General features: G+C 40.1%; 2 protein-coding genes across 8 annotated transcripts in view; both read left to right on the plus strand.

Annotated features, from left to right (window-relative positions):
* The window catches only part of CPNE4 (copine 4), a 358,320-nt gene extending 355,053 nt beyond the window's left edge, over window positions 1-3,267 (plus strand). For all 6 annotated transcript variants that reach the window (XM_075745652.1, XM_075745650.1, XM_075745651.1 and 3 more), the window contains exon 16: window positions 2,685-3,267. In XM_075745652.1, the coding sequence (XP_075601767.1) occupies window positions 2,685-2,816 (132 nt within the window). In that variant the 3' untranslated portion in view covers window positions 2,817-3,267. The remainder of the gene's footprint in view (window positions 1-2,684) is intronic.
* A 4,500-nt stretch (window positions 3,268-7,767) lies between these two features.
* MRPL3 (mitochondrial ribosomal protein L3) overlaps window positions 7,768-21,354 on the plus strand; it is a 31,233-nt gene continuing 17,646 nt past the window's right edge. Inside the window, exons 1-6 of one of the 2 annotated variants that reach the window (XM_075745654.1) lie at window positions 7,768-7,903; window positions 9,870-10,058; window positions 11,082-11,173; window positions 12,004-12,102; window positions 16,002-16,101; window positions 18,031-18,091. In XM_075745654.1, coding sequence (XP_075601769.1) covers window positions 7,816-7,903; window positions 9,870-10,058; window positions 11,082-11,173; window positions 12,004-12,102; window positions 16,002-16,101; window positions 18,031-18,091 — 629 coding nt within the window. In that variant the 5' untranslated portion in view covers window positions 7,768-7,815. Of the gene's footprint in view, window positions 7,917-9,869; window positions 10,059-11,081; window positions 11,174-12,003; window positions 12,103-16,001; window positions 16,102-18,030; window positions 18,092-21,354 lie in introns of both variants that reach the window. The other variant, XM_075745653.1, reaches the window with a different exon arrangement.

Raw genomic sequence — 21,354 nt, forward strand, 5'->3', positions numbered from 1 at the left:
GTGGAGAAAACATTACAGTACAACATTAATGTACCTACCATCAGTGTTAAAAACCCAGTGAAGGTAACCCTTACACAGCACTGCTGAACTGGGGGTGGTTTTTAGCTCAGAAGTTACTGAGTCTGATTCTTACTTATACAAACACTGCTTTGCACCATCTGGTCTCGAAGTGAGAGTGCTTTACCACCACAAAAGTATGTAAGGTAGAGGCGGCCCAAATCATCAGACAGGAAATCACCCCTAACCCTGGTTTTGGGATGCTCCCTGCTAGAAAGAGCCCCAGGACTGACAGACATCACCGCCATGATGAAACTCTGTTACACAAGAGTTGTCCATGTGCAGACTGAAGCATGGAGTTAAGCCACCTAGCCCAGGGCAACACTGCGTTGGGGCCACACGTGGCCTGTGAGCTTGTGGGTACAGTAAAAGAGTTTGCTCAAACCTCAGTGAAGGGCTTCACATGCACACTGGGCAAGGAGCGCATAGCTCAGTTGACTCCTCAAGTGGTGGTGATTCAGCCGTGCATCTGAGCCCTGACGGAGCCTCTTCTGAAGGGCTGACCCTTCATTTGGGAAGAATGGATGTGGCATCAGAAGAGAAGCGGCAATGAGAGGATGATGCAGAGAGATGAGTATTGGCCCAATTTTCAGACACGTGGACTACACGTGATCCAGAGAAGCTGGTGGCAAGTGCTCCTGCCCAGCATTAAAATAGAGCAGAGTGAAATTTCCTGATTGCTAGGGCTTGTGTGTGCAGCAATGGCCCAGGAGTCTTCCCCCTTTATGTTTAAGTTTTTACCCTTTATGTAGGGTTGTATTTTTGGTGAGGTGGCACAGAGGCAGGCTAAGGTATATACAGCTTTGCCACACTGGGAAGGAGATTTAAAAAACAGTAATTCTCAGTAGCAACATAGAAATCAGCCATTTGCCTGACTCCAAGGGGTATTTTGTGCTGATTTCAGAGAAAACAGTATTAGGCAATAATGGGGCAACTGTGGAAAACCATGTATTTCACTTTGAAGGATTAAAATAAATGGGTTCTGTTACTGTGCAACACCTGAGAACAGTTGCTCCGCTGTCACGCAAAGTATGGGCTCTGCTGTGGCCAGTTTGTTCATGCAGAAATGTTCCAGGCTTTTTTGTCTGCACAAATATTTTGGTATCAACGTCAGGGTAGGGAAATAGCGGTTCATTTTATTTGTTACTGATCACATATGTGACTCAAAATACCAACATACAAAAAATAGTTTTGTTTCCAGTTTTGCTAGCATTATGTCTGTAGTATTGCAGCACTTAATACTGGAATTAATAATAGCCCAGGGGCTTTCTGCACCCCTAGATTAGCTTGCCTATGGACACTTTACCATTTACATACTTGTAAGGCTAATTTTAAGACTCTGGAAGGATAAGGATCCCACCTCATTAAATAGAGTAGCGTGATAAACAGTCAATACAACCACTTCGTGACATAGTAGTTTTGAAACTGGCTGTCAATATTACAGACAGTGAGGAAGGAATTGTTCTTTAGTGTGGGAAAAAGTACTTGGTGTGCAAAAGAAATGTGACCCAGCCACTGGTTGAGAAGTTCCCGTGCATCATCTGAGCTGCAACGTGTGATCCATGTGTGCTGTATCTGGAGATAAACGCATTAGTTTAAACTTCTCAAACTGATGTTTACTCTGCATTTTTGCTGCATTTTGGTGGTGAGTTCAGAGGGAATGTGGTCAGGCAGGCTGGCTCCCGGGAGGGTGGAATCAGCTTTACCCAAATACTTAGAAACAAGCAAATACAAAACACAGGGCAAGAGGGTGCTATTGAGCTGCATGGGAGAGCAGGATCCCAGTTCTGTCACTGCTGAACACAGGGGCAGAGGAAAATCCCTGCATCACACACAGGCAATGGTTGCCCACAAAACGCCCACAGGCCCTACTGTTTAAAATGAAGCATTGTCAGGATGTGAGGCAGCAACTGTGTGATGTCAGTGGAGGGCATGGTTTCTCATTGCACTGAGGGGTAGCCCACCTCCCTGCCTGTGGCAAAAGCCAGTGGCCATCTCTATATCCATCTCTACATTTCAGGGTCATCAGTTCTTAAGTCTGGTTGACATCCACCATTTACACGTTGCAGGAAGAGCTTTAAATCCTCCACAAAGCCTAGGACTGAAGCTCTCTCATGGCCATGGTTAAATTCCAATAAACGAAAATATTTTTATTGTATTAAAAACTTCCCCAGGCATTCAAACCCCATGCCAGATACTGAAGAGCCAAAACGTGATGAAGGCCTCCCTGTTACAGTGCTGTCCATTCATGTTCAACGTGAAGCTCTGCGGGGTTCCTCACTGAGTACAATGAATGAAGTCTTTGCGGCCCTTTTCAGTCATGATGTGGTGCTCTCCCAGAGTGTGGGGAAGTTCAGTTACCCTGAACTTAAAATAGGCCAAATGGACCTGAAAAACATGCAGAGCACTTTCGGCTTTAGCGTACTTTCAGGCAGCTACAGCTACAAGCCCAGACTGACTCACAAAATGAGCTTCCAGCAATAATGTCACCCACTTTGAGTCTGTTTTGCCTTCCATTTCTGTACCATGCTTCCCACCTTGATCTCATGGCACCAATGCCTCTGAAAACCACGGCATTTCTAGCACGGAGAGAGGTTAACACTTGTGTTTTCTACCATTTCCTACAGGCATCCCCAGCTGCTCTAGCAAAAAGCGTTTTGGCTGAAGTTCCAAACCAAGTTGTGGACTATTACAATGGCAAAGGGATAAAACCAAAATGTATGTCAGAGTATGAGTCTTCCAGGACACTAGCTCCATGAACCTGCCTGCACTCTTTTACAAAATTAAAAAAGAAAAATGCTACTGTCTACAACTACTGTACTTAAAAATGAAACAAAAAAATAGCACGTTTTGGTGATTTTTAACTAAAATAACCATTTTTTTTGCATGTGTAGCCTAAAGGCTTAAATCTGTTAAGCGGTTGTATCGTTGGAAACTTTTTATGAGAAAAAAAACATCAAAAAAAAAAGTGAACTCTTTACAGCATGTCGCCTTGAAATAAAAAGTTATCTGTATCTGGTTTTTATACAGGTTTGTTGAAATTTTGCTAAATTTCTTATCTTTACACTGTAAAGCATTTTGAAATATTTATTGAGAGTCTATAGCCAAAATGTCTTTGGTTTAATCTGCTATGAATTGAGAGATTTTTCAAAATGGCAGATGCATGAACTGTATTTTGCATGTTTAAAATAAAAACAACACAGTTTTGCAGTTGTTGTCTTCATTTATCTCCCTGCCACAAGGCTGCCTGTTTTCAACTTCCACATTCCAAGAAAAGGGTAATAAAGTGTTTCAATAAATACCTGGCCGGAAGCACGGACATTTCTAATGCTAGCAGCTTCTAACATGGGCACCCGAACGTGCCCACTTGGTCTGTGGCCTGAGTCACAATTTTTCAAAAAATACATCCAGCTGTTACGAAGGGTTCAGAAACAGATCTGGCTTGGAGGGCATGATCCATCAGGATTGCGTGTCTTAAAATATGCCTACTTAATCCAAACCATCTGGCTGGCTTTCAAACAGGTTGTATTTTGGCTACCTAAATTTAGAATCTGTTATGTTTGGGAATTCTTATTTTGTTTCATTTGTATTTTTTAATCTCAGACCCAATATTCACCTTTGCATGACATGTTTTCCCAAAGAAATTCTGCACAGCCTGATTTTGTGACAACCAGTGATTTCTAACTTCATGCACACACAGATCACTTGTGTGTGATAGAAAAACTGGTTTTGTACCAAAAGAATATTCAAGCCAGCTTTTTTTTTTTAAAAAAAAAAAGGACATACAAGAACAGATTGGCAGTGGATTCATCTTGCCATTGAAATATTTATGTATTTAAATGAAGAAATTAGATCATTCTTAGTGTTTGAATTTTGGCTTCTTCATTTCCTGAAAGACAACAGTGAAAGAGGTGACTTGTTAGAAGTTAAGGATAAAATTTGACCAAAAATAGTTTGTGTGGCATTGTCTGAAGGGCACAGCTTTGGACAAGTTGTGTTCCCACTGAATTGAAAAGATTCTTGTTGCTAGTTCCAGAAGAAGCTGGTTTTGGCCAGTGCTAAATATTTTGGAAACTCTCACCTGTGAGCAAGGGTTTTTCGTTTTAAAAATGTGTATTTTTAAATGAGTTTGCAGGAAATGCAGAACTCTAGCTCCCTGATTCTCCTTTAGAAGTAACTTCCATGGGATCAGCTTCGATTGGTGACCTTGTACCATAAGGCAATGGGAGAGCCAAGATGCATGGGGCTGTCTTCCCAGCACGTTCAGTTCTGCTCCATCTGCATCTTGAGCGCAATCATTCATGCTTGCTAGTAAAGATTCCTTCAGCTGATCGGGTATTGGACAGCAGCCAGTATTACTTGGCCATAGGTATAAACTGTCTGAAGATGTCCCAACTGATAGATCTCAAATCCACATTTCCATTTAATGGTTGACTGTTCTTTGGAAAGCTTACCCCAGCAGTCTGCACATCTCACCCTCTGTGGATGTATTTCAGCTGGAAGCTACTGTGATTTTCCCTTATATCTCATACACCGCTCTGCCAATGTATCTTCTTATCTACAACATCTCTAGTTTCTTATTCCCATTTCCCCCCTTTTTTCTTTCCTTCTCTATTCTCAGAAGGAGCATTTTGTAGCTGTTCAAGTACATGACTGAAGAATCAATGACTCCATGTTCTTCGCCCCTCCAGTATCTTATTTTGTGATCTTGACCAAGTTGTTTAACTATTCTGCACCTCAAATTCCTCCTCTGTAAAATGAAGGTCACTGCCATGTATTCACAAATACCTCACAGTGGTACTGGGGGACTTTAATATTTGAAAAGTGATTTGAGATGCTCAGAGGCATTATGGTGCTGTCGCCACGTAAACAGTATTACTTTACCCTGGGGATGGATTTAGGGATGTAATGTACAGCTGAGGAGCGGTTAAGCCTTTTCTTTATTATTTGCCAGACTGAAGGAAAGTATAAGAAAGCTTTCAGCAAGAAAAATTAGGAATCAGATAAATTGTTCTTCTGGTATATACAATCTTTGGCTAAACTGATTTTTGACGTGTTTATGGGTACATGGAATTGGACAGTTACAGTTCTTCATTAGCAGAGGTGTTACAAGGTGCTTCTATAATGTAGCATCACATAAAATGCAGAGATGAACACCTGGTTGTTCAATGGTTATTGTATGCTGAGCTACATAAATCATCCATCATTTTCATGTATGTAGGTGGTTGATCTAAGTGTCTCAAGAGAATCACAGTTGCTGCAGATCTTTCTGTTTACTTCACACAATCCAGATTACAAATGTTGTCTACTTAAAAACAAATCATTATCAGTGGTAATGTAGATCAGCAATTCTGTAGCAGCCCTCAAGGTATTTGAAAAGACACCTCCATGATATTGAAAAATCAATTGGAAATCTTCAATCTGTCCAGATTCCAGCATGTAAACCAAACACATAATAGCATGGTGAGCTGGTGTAGGAGAGTGCACAGAAGACAAAACTAGCCATAGGGTAAAGGCTTTCTAATGAGGCTTTGAACGTTAGTTTCATTGCTCCAAGTTACTCAGTGCAATAAGATAGTAGGGGCTTTGTGCAGGATAACATCATTAAGTATATGAATATATCTCTGAAATGGCATTTTTTTTCTCCTCTTTTATCTACTTAGGGTTTTAGCGAGGCCATTTTGCCTTTAGGCTGAACTGCCATCAATTTCTCTCATAGATTTTTTTATGCAAATTTAAACTTCTACTGCCTTTTGATGGATCATTTTAAATTCTGAAAACTCCTTTAAAATAAATTATATCTTGTCCTTTTGAGGTAATTGATGAGCTAAAATATCTTCTCTGCATACTGCAATCCTGCATTCCTTTTTACTGTTTCTCAAATCCTATTCAAAACCCAAAAGTCCATGAATACTTAAAGATATTCATGATCCCTATTAGCCAAAAATACATTAACATCCATAATTCTTGAGCCAGATACTGAGCTGAGTTGTATTTTCAGTTGTGTGGGGGAAACCAAGTGTACAGTAATTAAAAAAAAAAAAAAAAGGTGTACAGTTTGATCTGTTAGAGAATCTGCGGAGTGCAATGGAGAACAGTGGTCCAAGCCAAAGCTTGCAACAGGTTGCAGAGGTGATATTCCGAGATGCAGAGGCAGAAGGCCCTCGCTCTGAGCAGATTTGCATGGCAGAGCCCTGCAGGTCTGCAACACTCTACTACATCCCTTGGGTTTTCTCACACACCAAATACTGTGATGGAAGGGCATGTGGTGTAGTGAGCCTCATTATTGTATTGCAGTAAGATCTTTGCTGACGAGTCAAACAAAGCTGCCTCCTGCAGCTCAGCTCTCTGGCTGCACCAGCAGGACACGGCTTACTCCCAGGAAGAATGTAGCTGGTTGTTCAGATTGACCTTTCTCAAGTGGGATTACGGGTCTTGCAGTCATACCTGCCATGTTAATCTAAACTTATCTCCAACCTCTCCAGAGTGAAAGAGGTACCAGACAAATTACCTTTACTCCTAAGTAGCATGGACATTTCAGGTGCAAAGTATCAGTACATTTACAATCACATTTTTTTGAATGGGAAGGATGAGCTGGAGGACTCCTAGGATAAGGTTACATTTCTCAGGTTGGTTTTACCCCTTTATTTACAGGAAGTGCCATTTGCCACAGAGAAAATACAGGGGAGAGGGAGTGTGTGTGCGCACATGTGTGCGTGCATGTGTAAGCTGTTGGTAGTTTCCTGGATCACAATTTTGGGTATGAATGCTAAAATTCTGCTAAGTCTTATCACTCTGAGGTGCCTACACCCTCTCTTGGATCTGGCTAGCTGGCCACAAGCCTCGAGTGCAACACACGCGCACAGAAACCACAGTGGGGAAGACAATGGAGAGGCAGGGTAAAGAGGAGAAGCAATGATGGGCTTTGGCTGGCCACACCAAGTGGTCACATATTAAAAAAAGATACTTCTGTCAAAACCAAAAGGGAATCTTGGGTTCATACCCATTCACTAACCTACCCAGTGCAGCGTCAACTGTAACATCACCAACTACAACATTAAATGTAGTACTTGCCACAAACGTTGCCCTCCCAACCCTTACACGGCCCACCCACTGCAAGGAGTGCCTGAAGCCGTTCAGCCCCGCACTGCTTTGATAAAGCAGAGATGCTCCTGCCCAGACCCCCCAGGCACCTGCCCGAGGCCCGCACGATGAGGGAAGGTTTTGAATCCATTGGTTGTATTTTGCCAGCTCGTGGCCGGAATGGAGGCACAGGAGCAACGGCAGTGCTGGCGGGGTTGTGGGGAATGGGTGCCCGTGGCTATTCTGCGCATTCTCCCCCATCGCCCCTTGGGTGAGGTCTCCCCCCGCCGTGCCAGAAAAGCCCCATCGGCCACGCGTGCCGCAGCCCTGACCCGCGGGGCCCTCGGGCAGTACGGAGAAGCCCAACTGGCCACCAGCCGGGTCCCAGGTTAAACCCGACACGGTGGCGCTGGGCAGGTGCCTTCGCTTGGGCGGGGAAGTAACCTGTCCCCTTGGGCCGGTTTGGGAAGCCACTGAGGCAGCGGTGTGCGGGGAGGCTGAGGCACGACCACGTCTTTGGGTTGGTTCGGGAGTTTTTGTGTTAACTTTTGAGTAAGCTGTCTTCCGCCGCCGGGGGTGCGGGTCGGAACCTTTTTTCTGAGGCAGCACGGAAGCTTTTCGGTGTCGGACCAGGCGACGCCGGAAGCCGGCGGCGGCTCCGCCAACGGTAGCGGCATGGCGGGCTGGGGGCTACTGTGCCGCCTGGGGGGCCGGCTGTGGGCGGCAGCGCCGGGGAGGCCGCTCTGGGCAGCGGCAGCGGGGGCTTTCGGCGACAGGTAGCGGAAGGGCCAGGAGGGGAAGGTTCTGCTGCGGGGAGGGTGCGCGGTGGGCGGGGAGAGCCGGGAAGAGCTGGGGCTAGAGGGGTGCTCGGCTGCTGTCGCAGCCCCGAGATGAGGGACGCCTCGGCGGCCCCCTCCCCTCGGCGGCCCCCTCCCCTCGGCAGCGTCTCTGGTCTCCACCGTTTGGAGAGGCCTCTGGGTGCCGCCTGTTGGCACGTGCCAGGGTGGTAGGCCCCGGTGTATTGCTGGGGCACTCCAGCCTTAGTGATATCCCCAACGGCGCGGGAGTTATGGCGGGACGTGCATATTTGCAACCAAAGCACCTTTGCGTCATAGTAGGCGACTTGACCTACTGTGTTTTGAGTCACCTTGGCCTGCTGTTACAACTAACCACGTGCATTCTCTAACTGTGTTGTCAAATACTCAGTTTCGTTGTACTTGCAGAGGATTGAGAAGCATTCAAGCTTTTCTTAGCCCTCACAAAAATTATGGCAGTACAGTGAGCTGTTTAGCAGGGAGCAGCGAGTTGTTGGGGCTGGAAGGGAGCTGAGGAGCTCTCTAGACTAACCTCTTGTTCACAGCATGACCAGCTCTGAGGTCAGACCAGGTTGTTCAGGGCTTTGTTTGGGCCTTGATAACCTCCAAGGACAGAAGCTGCACAGCCTCTCTGGGCCCCTCTTCCAGTGTTTGACTGTCCTCAGACCGAACGTTTTATCCTTATGTCAACTCAGAACCCCTCCTTTTTCAGTTTATACCAATTCTCTCATTCTCCTGGCGTGCACCTCGGTAAACATGGCCTGGCTCTGTCTTGTCAGTAACCTTCTCATAGGTACTGGAAAGCTGCTGTCAGGTTCCCCCTAAGCCTCCTCTTCTCCAGACTAAACAAGCCTAGTTATTTCAGTCCTCCTCACAGGGCAAGTGTTCCAGCCCCTGTATTATTGCATACCACTGCTGGATTTGCTCGTTTATAAACATCCTTGTTGCACTGGGGACCCAAAACTGGGTTTAGTATTGCAGATGTGGTCTACTTCGAGTGCTGAAGAAAGGATTATAACTGTTTCCCTTGATCTCCTGACCATGCTTCTGTTGATACAGCCTAGGCTGCTGTTAGTCTTCATTGCTGCGAGGAGCCTTCTGGCTCCTTTTGTACTTTTTTACACCCCCCCGGGATGCCCCAGGCCTGACTGGGGAGCAGCTCTGCTGAAGTCATGGCCTGTACCCTTGTAAGAGGTTATTCTGTCCCAGGTGTGGGGCTTTGCATTTCTCCGTTACGAATTTCATCGGGTTCCTTGTTGGCTTGTCCTTCTGAATGGTAGAGGGACACCCTTGAGCATTATCAACTGCTGTCTTCAGTTTTATTCAGAAACTTAAGAAGGGTGCACTCATCCCCTCTTACAAGTCACTGATAAAGATATTAAACAGGACAAGTCCCTGAATGGACTCTTGAGGAACTCTGCTTGTAACTGGCCTTCTGGTAGACTGCAAACCATTAACCGTGCCTCTTTCAGCCTGATGATCCAGCCAGGTTTTTGGCCATCTGATAGCCCTGCCGTCTATGCCACAACATCCCAGCTTGGATAGAAGGGTGCCACAGGAGACTCTGTTGAAAGCCTTGCTAAAGTTAAACTAAACAACACTGCTATCCCTTCGTTTATGAATCTAGGGGTTTTTTTTATCATGGAAAGAATGGTTGTTTGATTTGTTGTTGTTCCCTTTTGGTGTGTTTTAGAATACTTTAAAAGTTAGGTTAGAGCATGACAAATAATTAGGTGTTATTGGTCAAGGGTGGCCAGTTTGAGTGATGGTGTTTGAATAGCTCGCTAGTGTAATTTCGGTCTTTATGACTGTATACTGTGTTATGTAGTGATATGTAGTATGTATTACATTATGAACATACGTATGTTATGAGACATTATTTGAACTGATAAGACACTTAAAACTTTTTCCCACCACTGGAAAGGGGGCAACTGGGCTTTGTGGTCAGACACATTAACAGTGCAACGTGGTGGCATGAGCATCTTTCTGAAGAGAATGTCCAGTTCCTCAAGAAGGTAACTGCGGAGGAATACAAAGCTCAGACAGACAGCAAGCTGTGCCCTCTGAAAGATGAGCCGTGGCCACTGAATGAGTGGAAACCAGGTGAGAAAGTATCTCTTCTGAAATACCAAACTCATGCTGAAATTGTTGTTGTTGTGTTGCTGCATTCAGTAACATCAGGATTGCGTCTTGTAAAGTATTCTCCTTTTTGCTTTTACCTCAATCATCCAATACATCTCCTAGTAAGTAAGCAAATGTAATATATCAGTTCTCTAAAAAGTATTTAAAATATTACAGGGTGTTAAGGACCTTGTAAGAACTTTGGGTTTAGTCCAAATCAGCACTTGGCCAGTCCCACTGCTGCACAATGTCAAGATAATAAACTAAGAATTCATCAGAACAGACTCACTAGAATATCATGTTCTTGTATATATTGCTGGACTCTAAAGGAAAAGTGTAGTATATAATACGTCCCACTTCAGTGATTCCAAAGTCTTACGGACTAGAACACAATGTAAAATTTTTGAACCTTCAAAAGGGTCACATCATTTGACAGCAAACAACAACGGGGCAGTCTGCAAATCCATGAGAAGATCCTCAAGCATGACAGCAGAAACTGGAACAAAAAGCATCTTTCAAACTTCTCAAGCATTTATGCTTCATCTTCAGAGTTCTGTTTTTCACGCCACGGACAGTCAGAAGCCAGACTTGACAGGTTGCCTTTGCTGGACAGTTACAGTGACAAAAATATGCAAAGGTTGGGGTGGGAGGAACCTCCTACAATAAACTTTTCAATAATCAGTTTGGCTCTAATATTCTACATGAGTGTTGTGTTTTCTTAAAAAAAAAAAAAAAAACCTGAAGCATTGGTTGTTCTAGTCTTAATGGGGACCTAGTTTGCATGTTCTATCAACCCCACCTAGAACAGATAGAACTTTACTACTAGTGGGATTAAAAACAATGAACAGGTTATTCGCTGACTCCCTGGTGGGTAGGCTGAGATGTTTTCTCTCCTCCTTCAACTCCTTAAGACAGATCAGAGTTAATGGGACTTTGCAGGTTAGGAGATGGGCTCTTTCAAATATTAACTGTGCAGTTACATCTATGTTCTGTTTCGATCTACAGATTCCATCAGAGTTGGTGTTGTTGCAGTAAAACTGGGAATGATGCCAATATGGACCAAGTCAGGAAAAAAACATGCTGTCACGCTGCTTAAGGTGAAATAAATCATAATGAATTTTATCTCCTATGCTGTATTCAGATCATTAACCAGATGTTTGAGGCAAAAAAGAAACTTACCACTTGTACAGAGTAGGAAATACTGAAAGAAAGGAAAGATTTCTTTCAACCCTGCATAGTACATCATGCCTATTCTCTGTTTATATCCCAGACTTTCTAGGAGCGGTCTGCCTCCTGCCTCAGCTATTCAAGTGCTACAGAACTGTGCACCTAGGTGAGGGAAGATGGGAAGCAATGTAAAGCTGGGGTTAACTACCCCACTTTTTTTATTTTGCCACCTGCAGGGGCTTTGGGATTAGTTTCACTGTGGTGTCTGAGCCTTTGTAGCCCTGAAGCTGCTTCCTCATGTTTTCTGGCAGCAACTACTGTGATGAAGCTGTTCGCTGACCTGTTGCTTTCATATGATGAACCACTGCTGTGAAGGACATCAGCTTTACAGTGCAAAGGAGCAGGAGTCTAAAATCTAGGCTCTTATTGTATGCTTTGCTGCTGCATACAGTAGGGATTTTGCAGGTCTTGCAGGCAAAAGATGACTGTCAAAGTTTATTTGATTTCTGGATCATTTATTAAAATATAGTTTGCATTCTACTAATATTTTTTCTAAGATAAGCCTTTAATTGATTGCAAAAAGAATGTCTATGGTAAAAAGGTAACACACTTTCCTACTTGTAGACTGTTCCTCCTGTTACATAGATACAGATGAAAACAGAGTGACTTTGTTTCACTTGTTTTGATAATGTCTTACTATGGTCTCCAAGCAGACACATCTGCTTATATTCAAATAAACACTATTTTTTCTTTTCTTAAGGTGCAAGATTGTCATGTTTTAAGATACATTTCAAAGGAAGAGTCGGGTGGAAAAACATCTCAACTACTTGTTGGAGGCAAGAACGCGTCTCCTTTTTATGTAAGTGAACTCCTTTGGGTGTTTTTGTTAGAAATAGCTGTTTCTGTTTTGATTACAGTACAAAAGTAGCATACTTAGACTTCTCTAAAAGATTAATTGGCAGACATGCACACTTTGGAACTGATCTTTTCTCACATTCACTCTTGCTTATTTCCATAATGCTAGTGTCAATTCTTGGATAAGAGAACAGCAAGAACTTTTTGAAAGTTTTTCCTCTTGATGCTCTGGGAGAGCTGTGGGTTTAGGAAGTTGCTTTGATGTGCAGTGTCCCATGCTGATGGAAGGGTCTGAAGGGCCATTGGCAGGGTAGAAAGATGTGCCTTCGCCATGTCTGTGGAGGTGCAATACAAGGCGCAGACTGCAAAATACATGTTTTCGTGGCCTGTGGTAAATTTATCCAGCTTCATTGGTTGTTTAGAAAACTTTGTTCTCTAGCTTACTCTTCCATACTGTTTTATTAGCTTTAATTGTAATTTTTCCACAGGTCTGTTGAGATTGTTTAATTTGCATATAGCTTTACTGATAAATAAGTTAAGGACTTAAATTTTCAGGAAGACAGCTTTGTGATTACAGCTCATCAAAAGCGATATCAAAACCACTCACTTGGTTAGACGCCCCAAATGCCTGATGTGGAATTCCCAGACACCTTCAATAGCTAAGGTTGTCTAGCAGAGCTGTCATTCCTGAGGAGGAAAATTAAATTATAGATCAAGGCAGGAACAAAACTTTCCCTCAAAGGATTCCAGTTACTATGATCCATTATTTCTATAAAATATCACTTTTCATTTCTTGCAGTATCCTGACACTCTTTTGTTTGATTTAGGCAGGTTAAAAAAAAGGAAGGACTCATGATTACGAAGCAGATTATCTTAGTTGGTGATTGTGGCTTTTCAAGGACATATATTTACCTTTTTCAAATAGAAAGTTGTCCCAGAGTCTCAAAATTAATCTGTGTACTTGTTTTTGCATTAGTGGAGGTGACGGAAGAAGGAACTTTTTTCATTTGATAAATCTGTTGCTTTTTATATTATATGCTACTGATTTTGAACAGTCTTATATTTTAAGGTATCTGTCTTCTACTCAGAGGGTTTATGCCATGTTTTGCCATCATTGCTTTTACTTTTCAGGTGTCTATCTTGTCACTTTAGTCCATTTCCACTTTCCAGGTGTGACACTTTCCTGGAGAAATTACAACTGTGGTTTTTCTTTCCTGTAACCTTGGTTTAAGACATGCAAGAATCATGTGTGTAATAATTTTCAAGTTGTATTATGCACATTAGACTCCTTACAGTTGATATTTTCGTAAAGATGATGTTATCAGTAATTCAATATGTTGTCAGAGTAAAGACGTGCAGGAAGCGAGGAGGAATACAGAAAATTTCTATTTAAACAGCTCTTGTGAACTGAGAACATTTCTTCAAAGTAGAACTACCTAAAAAGTCGACTTAAGGATTTTTTAGTAGTTTGATTTATGTTAGTGATTCTACTGGATATAACTTTTTCCAGGCTAACTCCTATTTAATTTGGTTGAACCTAGACTCATTTTACTAAAGAAATTGATTAAATATCCTTAGACAAATCTGTGGTGAGGACCTGGCCTGAGACTGAGCTCTGTACTGTCGTCGTCATTGTTATCATCATCATCATTGTATAAACTACATAATTTCTAAGAATTTGGCACACAGATTCTGAACAATTTTACTTGTTAAGGTACTAACAAATGGTATCTTTCTGTGGTTTAGCTGCAGGTTTGAATCATTGCTCTCCTATGTTTATCAGTCTTTTTATGTGTTTCTTTTCTCTCTGAAGTGTCTGAATGTGAGAATTAAAAGAAAGCTGAATGATACTGTATTGTATTAGCATAAGCAGTTTATCTTCTGTTAATTCTTCATAGGAACATCTGTCTTCCTCAGATTCCTCACAGCTACTGATTTTTAATAAATTCAGTCTAATGATTCCCTCAATAATTTTACTAACAAAGTTTCATCTATTTCTTTTAAGTGTCAAATTGCTTAAAAATTATAAGGAGTATTGCATTCTTAGCAAGATTTTTTTTTCTTCCTTTTTAGCTTGATGTATGTTAGTCTATTACAAGTGAACAGATTTTTCATGATTTTTTTAATGCAAAATTATTCTCAAAAGTACAATTCTGTCAGTATTCTAACAAATTTTTGGTCAAAAATATATTTATATGCTTCCCTTAAGGGCATATCGATCATTTTCCTGTAATACTGGAAGATATTGTTGGTCTTTTGAAAACTAAGAATTCACTCAATATTCTCTTCAGTATTGCTTTTTAGGAAGGCTTTGTAAAGACTGCAGTGTTTTGTTTGTAGAAATACAAATGACTGCTTGAGGAAAACTTGTTGAAGTAGAAAAGTGCAAGGCTATAGTAGGACTCTTGAGATGTAATTTTTACACTTTAACTTCACTACGCTTTTCTTCAGCTGTGGTAGCTCTTTCCGGGCAGCGATGCTGAGCACAGAGCTCCCCTTGCTGTCATCTAAGGCAGCAGTTTTACATAACAGTGGAAAGAAAGGATTGATATGCAGGTATTTAGTAGGAAAGGGATTTCTTATTTTTAATTTTTACATATGGTACTACAGTTTAATGCAGTTGTCCCCCATTGATGCCTCAAATTTCTGTGGTCTTAGGGAAGATTTTGTATTTAGATGATGGCTTTTTTTCAAAGAAGAAAAACCAAAGTATTTGAAGCATTCTGTACTATGAACTCAAGTTAACAAATCACTCAAAAAACCCCTTTTAACTCTCAAAGACTTTGTATCCACGCTTTCTCCTCAAATAAGGACAAATTCATAAAGTTAGAATTTCTGGTTTGCATCTAAGTCAGAGATCCTCATCATCTTGCTCCCTCATTCTTCACAAAACTTCGTCTGTTCTAACACTTTAACAGATTTTTAAAAACAACAGGAAGGGTAACATGCAGATTTTCAAAATAAGCTAAGTAATGATTTTAAAGTTATTCACATTATTTTGTCTTAAAATACACAAGATTATTTTTGAGAGAGAGAACTGTGCAGAACTTTTGAGAAGTGAACCTCAGAGATGTGACTATCCAAGTGTGATGATATTGTCAGATGCTTAAATTGCTTTCTAGGAGAATTCATTTGAAGAAAAAGTAAGCTGTGTTGCTTTTTTTCCTATGGCCAGTTTTCCTGCATCACGGTTTCCATTGCTTGGTATCATCTCAGTGGTAAGCTGTTCTGTGAGTTGCTTTCTTTAAAACAGCTGAGAACAGTTTTAAGTCATTTTAACTTTGTCAGACTCCGCTAAAAAGAAGAGCCCTTCTTTAATAAGGCAGCAGTGGTTTGACACTGAGTGTACTTGGTGTATCTTAAAAATACATGAATCATAAACTTGTTGTTCTTCATTTTTCTTTTTTTGTCCAGAGACTCCAGATTCTCTTCCGTAGGAACTTAAGCATTTCTAGAAGTTTCTGCAAGACCAGGCTTTATTTCTATGGTTTTGTTAGTTAAATAAATTATATTTATGGTGGTGTAGAACTAAGTCATTAAAGCTTTGAAAAAGAGAAAATGCTTTTACATTATTATAAAAGTCTTTGAAAGTAATGAAAAAGCAGTAATACATTTTATGTATATTCTAAATGATTGGTTTCCCTTTTCTGATCGTAGAAATCTTCATATATCTCTTGTTTATAAGATGTAGCTGTAGGAGAACTAGTTGACAGAAAATAAAATGCAGATACAGGAGTTTTAGATTAATTTTATATAGAGTTAAAACGGTAGTCAAGATAAAAGTGTTGTATGATATATCTGTTTCTCTGAGTGGTGTTGACAGTCTGTAATCACTTTCTGTGCTAGGTTGATCCTTGGGTATTTTAAGATCACTTCTTTTTTTAAGGCTGCTCTTTGTTACAGAAATCAGAGTCTTCAATGGAAATTTTTAAAGAAGCTGGAGTACCACGGAAGCAGAAAGTTACAACATTTAATGTGACAGATGATGCCATAATTAAACCAGGTATTCTTTTTGAGTTACTGAATATTACGTGCATAATCATTTAATGTCTGCTGCTTGTAGACCTAAAACAAGTTATGATGTGTACTTCATTTTTGTTTTGTATGGAAATGGCTGAATTTGTATTTCTTTGTCATTAAGCCCAAACAAACTTTTCTTAGGGAAAACTAGAAAACAGACTTTACATTCTAGGTGATGAGAAGTAGGATTTTTCCTTTTTCCTGGATATGTTTCCATTAATTAGAAAATAAGTGTGATGGGAACTAGTTAATATGAACATCGAGTTAAGAAATAAATGTCTGTAACCTTGACTCACTTGTTGGGAATAAATATGACTGCATTTACAAGAAGTTCTCTGATTATCCTTATGAGAGTGGCACCAAGAATTTTGTGGTACTGTTTCTCAGGAGTCTAAAATAGCAGTTTGAGGTTTGTTTCTTCTTGCTGCATTCAGAAGTAGGACTCATGGCTGGCATAGATGGCATTTTTTCTGACAGCTTGCAAAGTAAAACACACTAAAGCAGGTTATAACAAACATTCTTGCTAAAGATCAGTATTAGAAGTTTGGAAATTGAATGAAAAGTGTCATGTTTTTTAAGGTTTTATTAGCTGGTATATTTAGGTTGCTTTCATATTGTACTTTTTGACAGTTATAGGTATTTTTCCAAGGACTACATAGAGTAGGACATTCTAATGTGTTACATCTTTATTTGCTATTAGAGAAGGTTTTTGCAAGACCTTTTTAAGACAGTGTGGTAACTGATAATCAAATCTGACATGAAGAGGAAGTCTGGACTGATAACTGGAAGCAAAAGCTTGAGATAAAGCAGAATTGCAAGTTTTCAATAAACTGATTTTGCAGTGTGTGTATTTTGTACATAACATCCTTCACGTACATAATTTTCTGTCAGTTGACAGGCATCTTATCCCAGGTGTGTATGGATCATGTAAATATAACATGAAATAATATGAGAATTTTAATGCTTGAGACTTAGGAGAGGTTTACATAATGTCAGTTTGCATTCATACAGATTTGAAAACAGCATGAAAATGGATGTGGAGACGAAGCAATTAAAATTTTATTTCTTTAATTGACTTAAGCTGGAAACTGCTAAAGATGCAGCTGCATGGATCTTCAGTTTAAAGTTCATTTATAATGAACTAAGTTATCAGAATTGGGTTGGTTCTTTTAAAAGCTGCTAATAAAAGAATATTGTACTTGGATGAAAAAAAATTGCTGAAGACACAATAAATCTTTAATTAAAACTTTGATACTGCAAGCACTTAGAGGAATGAGTGTACTTGCGGTCAGGTGAGTAATGTCACTGACCAACAGTAGCACTACTTCTACTAAAGGCTAGTGTATAGGTAATTCCCCATTCGATGAAGCTGTACTTCTGCCAGTCTTTAGTTTGGAAACAGTGTGTCTTAACAAAGAGGAAGCATTGCAAAACTTTTATTTTTTATTATTCTTAACCCCATTTTTTATAGGAGGTGTTTTGGGTTTTGGTTGTTTTTTGTTGTGTGGTTGTATTGGTTTTTTTAAACCTCCACCTTAGGAAGTACTAGTAGTTATAAGTGGAGCATGTTCTGTTTTCTTACCAAGCTTGTTTATTGTGAGTCCTAACTAATTAAGCATTTTGGACTTCATCACTTTTGATGTCTGAAGTGCAATGTATCTGAGTAAAGTACTGACCCTTCCTTCCTACTCATCGGAAATTGGGCTAGGAACTGAGAAATGTCCTTAAGTAGTAACTACAAAGCATCTATTTTAGTCAGTGAGCTTTATGAAGATCAACAAATAATATGTGACTAAAACCAAAGTTTTGTTTCTTTTCCCGTGGCTGTAATCTACCCTGGGTGGGAATGACTGGATGGTAGTTTCAGAATTTCAGCACTTAGTTGAACATGATCTCTCCTCTTCTTTTGAAGGTACTCCTTTGTATGCTGCTCACTTCCGCCCAGGGCAGTTCGTGGATGTTACTGCAAAAACGTAGGTTCCTAATGATTTAACATGTACGGTTCATCTTTCAGATAGAGTGGTTGAATTTTTCTTCCCCCTCTATTTGGCTAGAACTCATGGCTCACAAAGGCTGAAATACAATTGCAAGGGTAGTGGCAGCAAATAGAAGTCTATTCAGCCATTGGGTCAAAAATACCAAGTTACCTTTCTTTGCTGAGGCTTACTTTTGATTTTGAACATGGTAGATAAACAAATAATACTGTTAGGGCTGTGGTTCTGCATGTGTTGTCTGTCACACATACATGATTATTATGGAGGGGCTTGACAAACAGTTTGAGAAAGAGGTGCTCAAGCTTAGCTTGGGTGAAGAGGTCTATAATGTAGCATCTGTGGTATGTAGAAGTGGGGAATAAATGCTGAAAGGCATCAATTCCCAGAAAGACTGCTTAATTTTGATGTGGTGAAGAGATGCGAAGAGAGATGTGTCATGTGGCCCAAAAGAAAAGCAAAAAGATAGTGAATACATTTAGCAGGACAACAGAGCTGTCAAATTCCTTTTTTTTTTTTTTTTTCCCCCCTCATATTCCAGCTCATCTCCTTGCCAGCAATGGCTAATGATCTTTTACTTTAACGTAGGAAGAATGATTTCCTCTCAGGCCACTGCAAATGCCAAATTAGAGCTCAAGTGGTAGAGGGTGTCAGAGGAAAAACTGGCATCTTGTGACAAAGACTAGTCATGCCTCTTCTATTACATCTATAGTTTCCAGTGCCCAAGAGAACTGAGGACTTCTGTCTACCTGTTTCAGTGAAGTGTATTTTTGTTGTGTTGTGATACAAAGATAATGTTTTCCATTTGATGTTTTTTGTGTAATGGAGATAATACCCAACTGGCCTTGTTGAAATACCATCTGTTGTAATTGTCTTACATGTGTGTAATACTTAAAAATGTCTAATACTATTCACAGGGCTTTGTATATATGGAGAAACCGACCATACCAGCACAGCCGAGTAGTCGGTTTTAATATAACTACACCTGACTACACCTCTGAGGGCACGCTATTGAGAAAAGGAGGTCAAGGAGTTGACTGGAATTAGTATTTTTCTATGTCAAACTTCCTTATGTAATACTTAGATCTTGTATATTATTCATTCTGCTTCTAAACTGCATTCCGTGAACAGCCTGTAAGAGACAATAGCTTGTTTGCAAAGCATAGCACAGCGTCATTAGGAATACAGTCATTCCATGATGATAAAGTGTTACACTTTGTTAATGAAGAAAAGCTTTGTTTTTCTAGAATTATTTCAAGAACTAGGAAAAGGTTTTTTTGGCAATGTAAAAGACACTGGTAAGCAGCCACAGGGTATTGATTTGTGTCTCGCTATATGTATTTGAAAATACTAGCAAGGTAAAAATAGACTGGGTTCTTGGTCGTGTTCAGTGAATCCATCCTGTCTTTGAATTCATTATTTCTAATCTCTTTTCTCCAGATATTTGTACGATAACATTTCAGAAATTAGCTTTTTGTTTGTACTGGTGATTTTGGTAGCGTATTATATGTAATCCTACTATACAGATGAAGAAAAAATTCTTCAGCTAAAGAGAAAATTCAGATTATTTTTTTATCATGGGTTTTCTGTCAATACAATTCTCTAATCGTTCCTGGCTTTCTGTACCTGAGGGCATTTAACCTTTTTCTGTGACTTGCATTCTGATTTCTACTTTTAATGTTTCTTTCTTCTTAATTTCCACTTTTCTGGAATGCTGCATTTATCATACTCCCTTAACTCTTGGGCAAGAATTATATTGTTTTACTACATTTCAGTTTTTCTTTGGGTCTTTTACTTCATTCCATGCAATTTCATCCTTAGTCTCATACTTGGGTGGGGTTTGGGTTTTTATCATTTTTCAGAATACTGTGTCCAACATTCTTAGTTACTGTATCTGCAAGTACAGATTTCACAATGTCACTAAATACCAAGAAATGCTTCAATGAAGGGCAAAAAAAAGTTATCTTGGGAACGATGACAGCATTGAGCTATAGCATTTGGGCTGCGCTGTGAGGGAAAAATGAGAACGTGCTTCACGTTATACTTGTGTTCTGTACCCCGCTCCAGAGGAGCCAGCGTCTCCCTACTGAACAAAGAGGGAACCTGGGGAGGTTTGGTCCACAGGCTGAAATGAGCCTTTGTACATTATTCTCTGAAGTCCCATTTTCAGAAGTGGTGTAGGCACTTGAAAGATTCTAAGCTACAGGAGCATTTTGAAAAGGTACCTAAGGATTATAATGCTGGGTTACAGTAGGGAGCACAGTTTGACTTTCTCTCCTTCCTCCCGCAACTTCCGTCTACCTGATTCAAACCATTCTGATCTTAAAAGACAGTAATTATTAAGCTTGCTATCACTGCTAGTAAAGTTTTTAGAAATAATTTTACATTAATATGTACTTTACATTTGTAAGATTGTCAGTAATTTTGTTTGACTGGAGGAAACGCTGAAGTGTGTAAAGTTTGAAATCATATAGATGAAAATAGCAGTGCTGTTGTTAATAGCATGATTAATTCTGATTATTCCTTTCAAAAGCAAAGAAAGAAAACTAGTGTCACCTCAGTGAGGAGATAATATAGTGGAATATAAAGGATATTTTAATTTTTTACCAACTCTTAATGATTCAAATGAGCAGGATGTCCTTTGTATGCTTCCTTCTGCCAAGACGTAAATCAAAAATACGTTCCTTAAAAATGAACAAGCTTTTCTTAGTTATTGTAGCTTGAACAAAGTACTTGCACTACTTTTCAGAAGTCTTGGTTAGTACCTTGATTTGATTACCAATGTGTAGGGTGGTTTTTTATGAATGACTGCTTTTAAACTTTTAAAACTGCGAATTTTTTTTTTTGAAGTATTTTGAAATGTTTTGATTCATTTATACCTCTGAAGAGAAACACTTCTACAGAAACGAGAAGGTTCAGTTAAAGATATGTGCAGTTTGTTTTTATTTGAAGTCTCGTAATTTGTTGAGCACAGTATGAGTAGCTTTTAGAGCACTGACAGTAGGCAATGCGTCTGCATGCTGTCAATCTTCTTTAGTGCTGAATTTTTTCCTTAGTACTTATTTTCAGCAATTTAAAAGCTCAATCTTTAAGTTTTATAGCAGTCTTTAATGACAAGTCTTTTCCTTGATGCTTCAGAGGTATATCTCAAAAACGTGTCAAGGCTTAGTGCCAATTTTGGGACAGCAGTAGTCTTCAGAATTCCTGTAGCCCGATGGCCTGTTTTAGCCCTGATATGCTTTGGG

The sequence above is a fragment of the Balearica regulorum genome, chromosome 2 (assembly GCF_011004875.1).
Source record: "Balearica regulorum gibbericeps isolate bBalReg1 chromosome 2, bBalReg1.pri, whole genome shotgun sequence".
NCBI classification, from domain to species: domain Eukaryota; kingdom Metazoa; phylum Chordata; class Aves; order Gruiformes; family Gruidae; genus Balearica; species Balearica regulorum.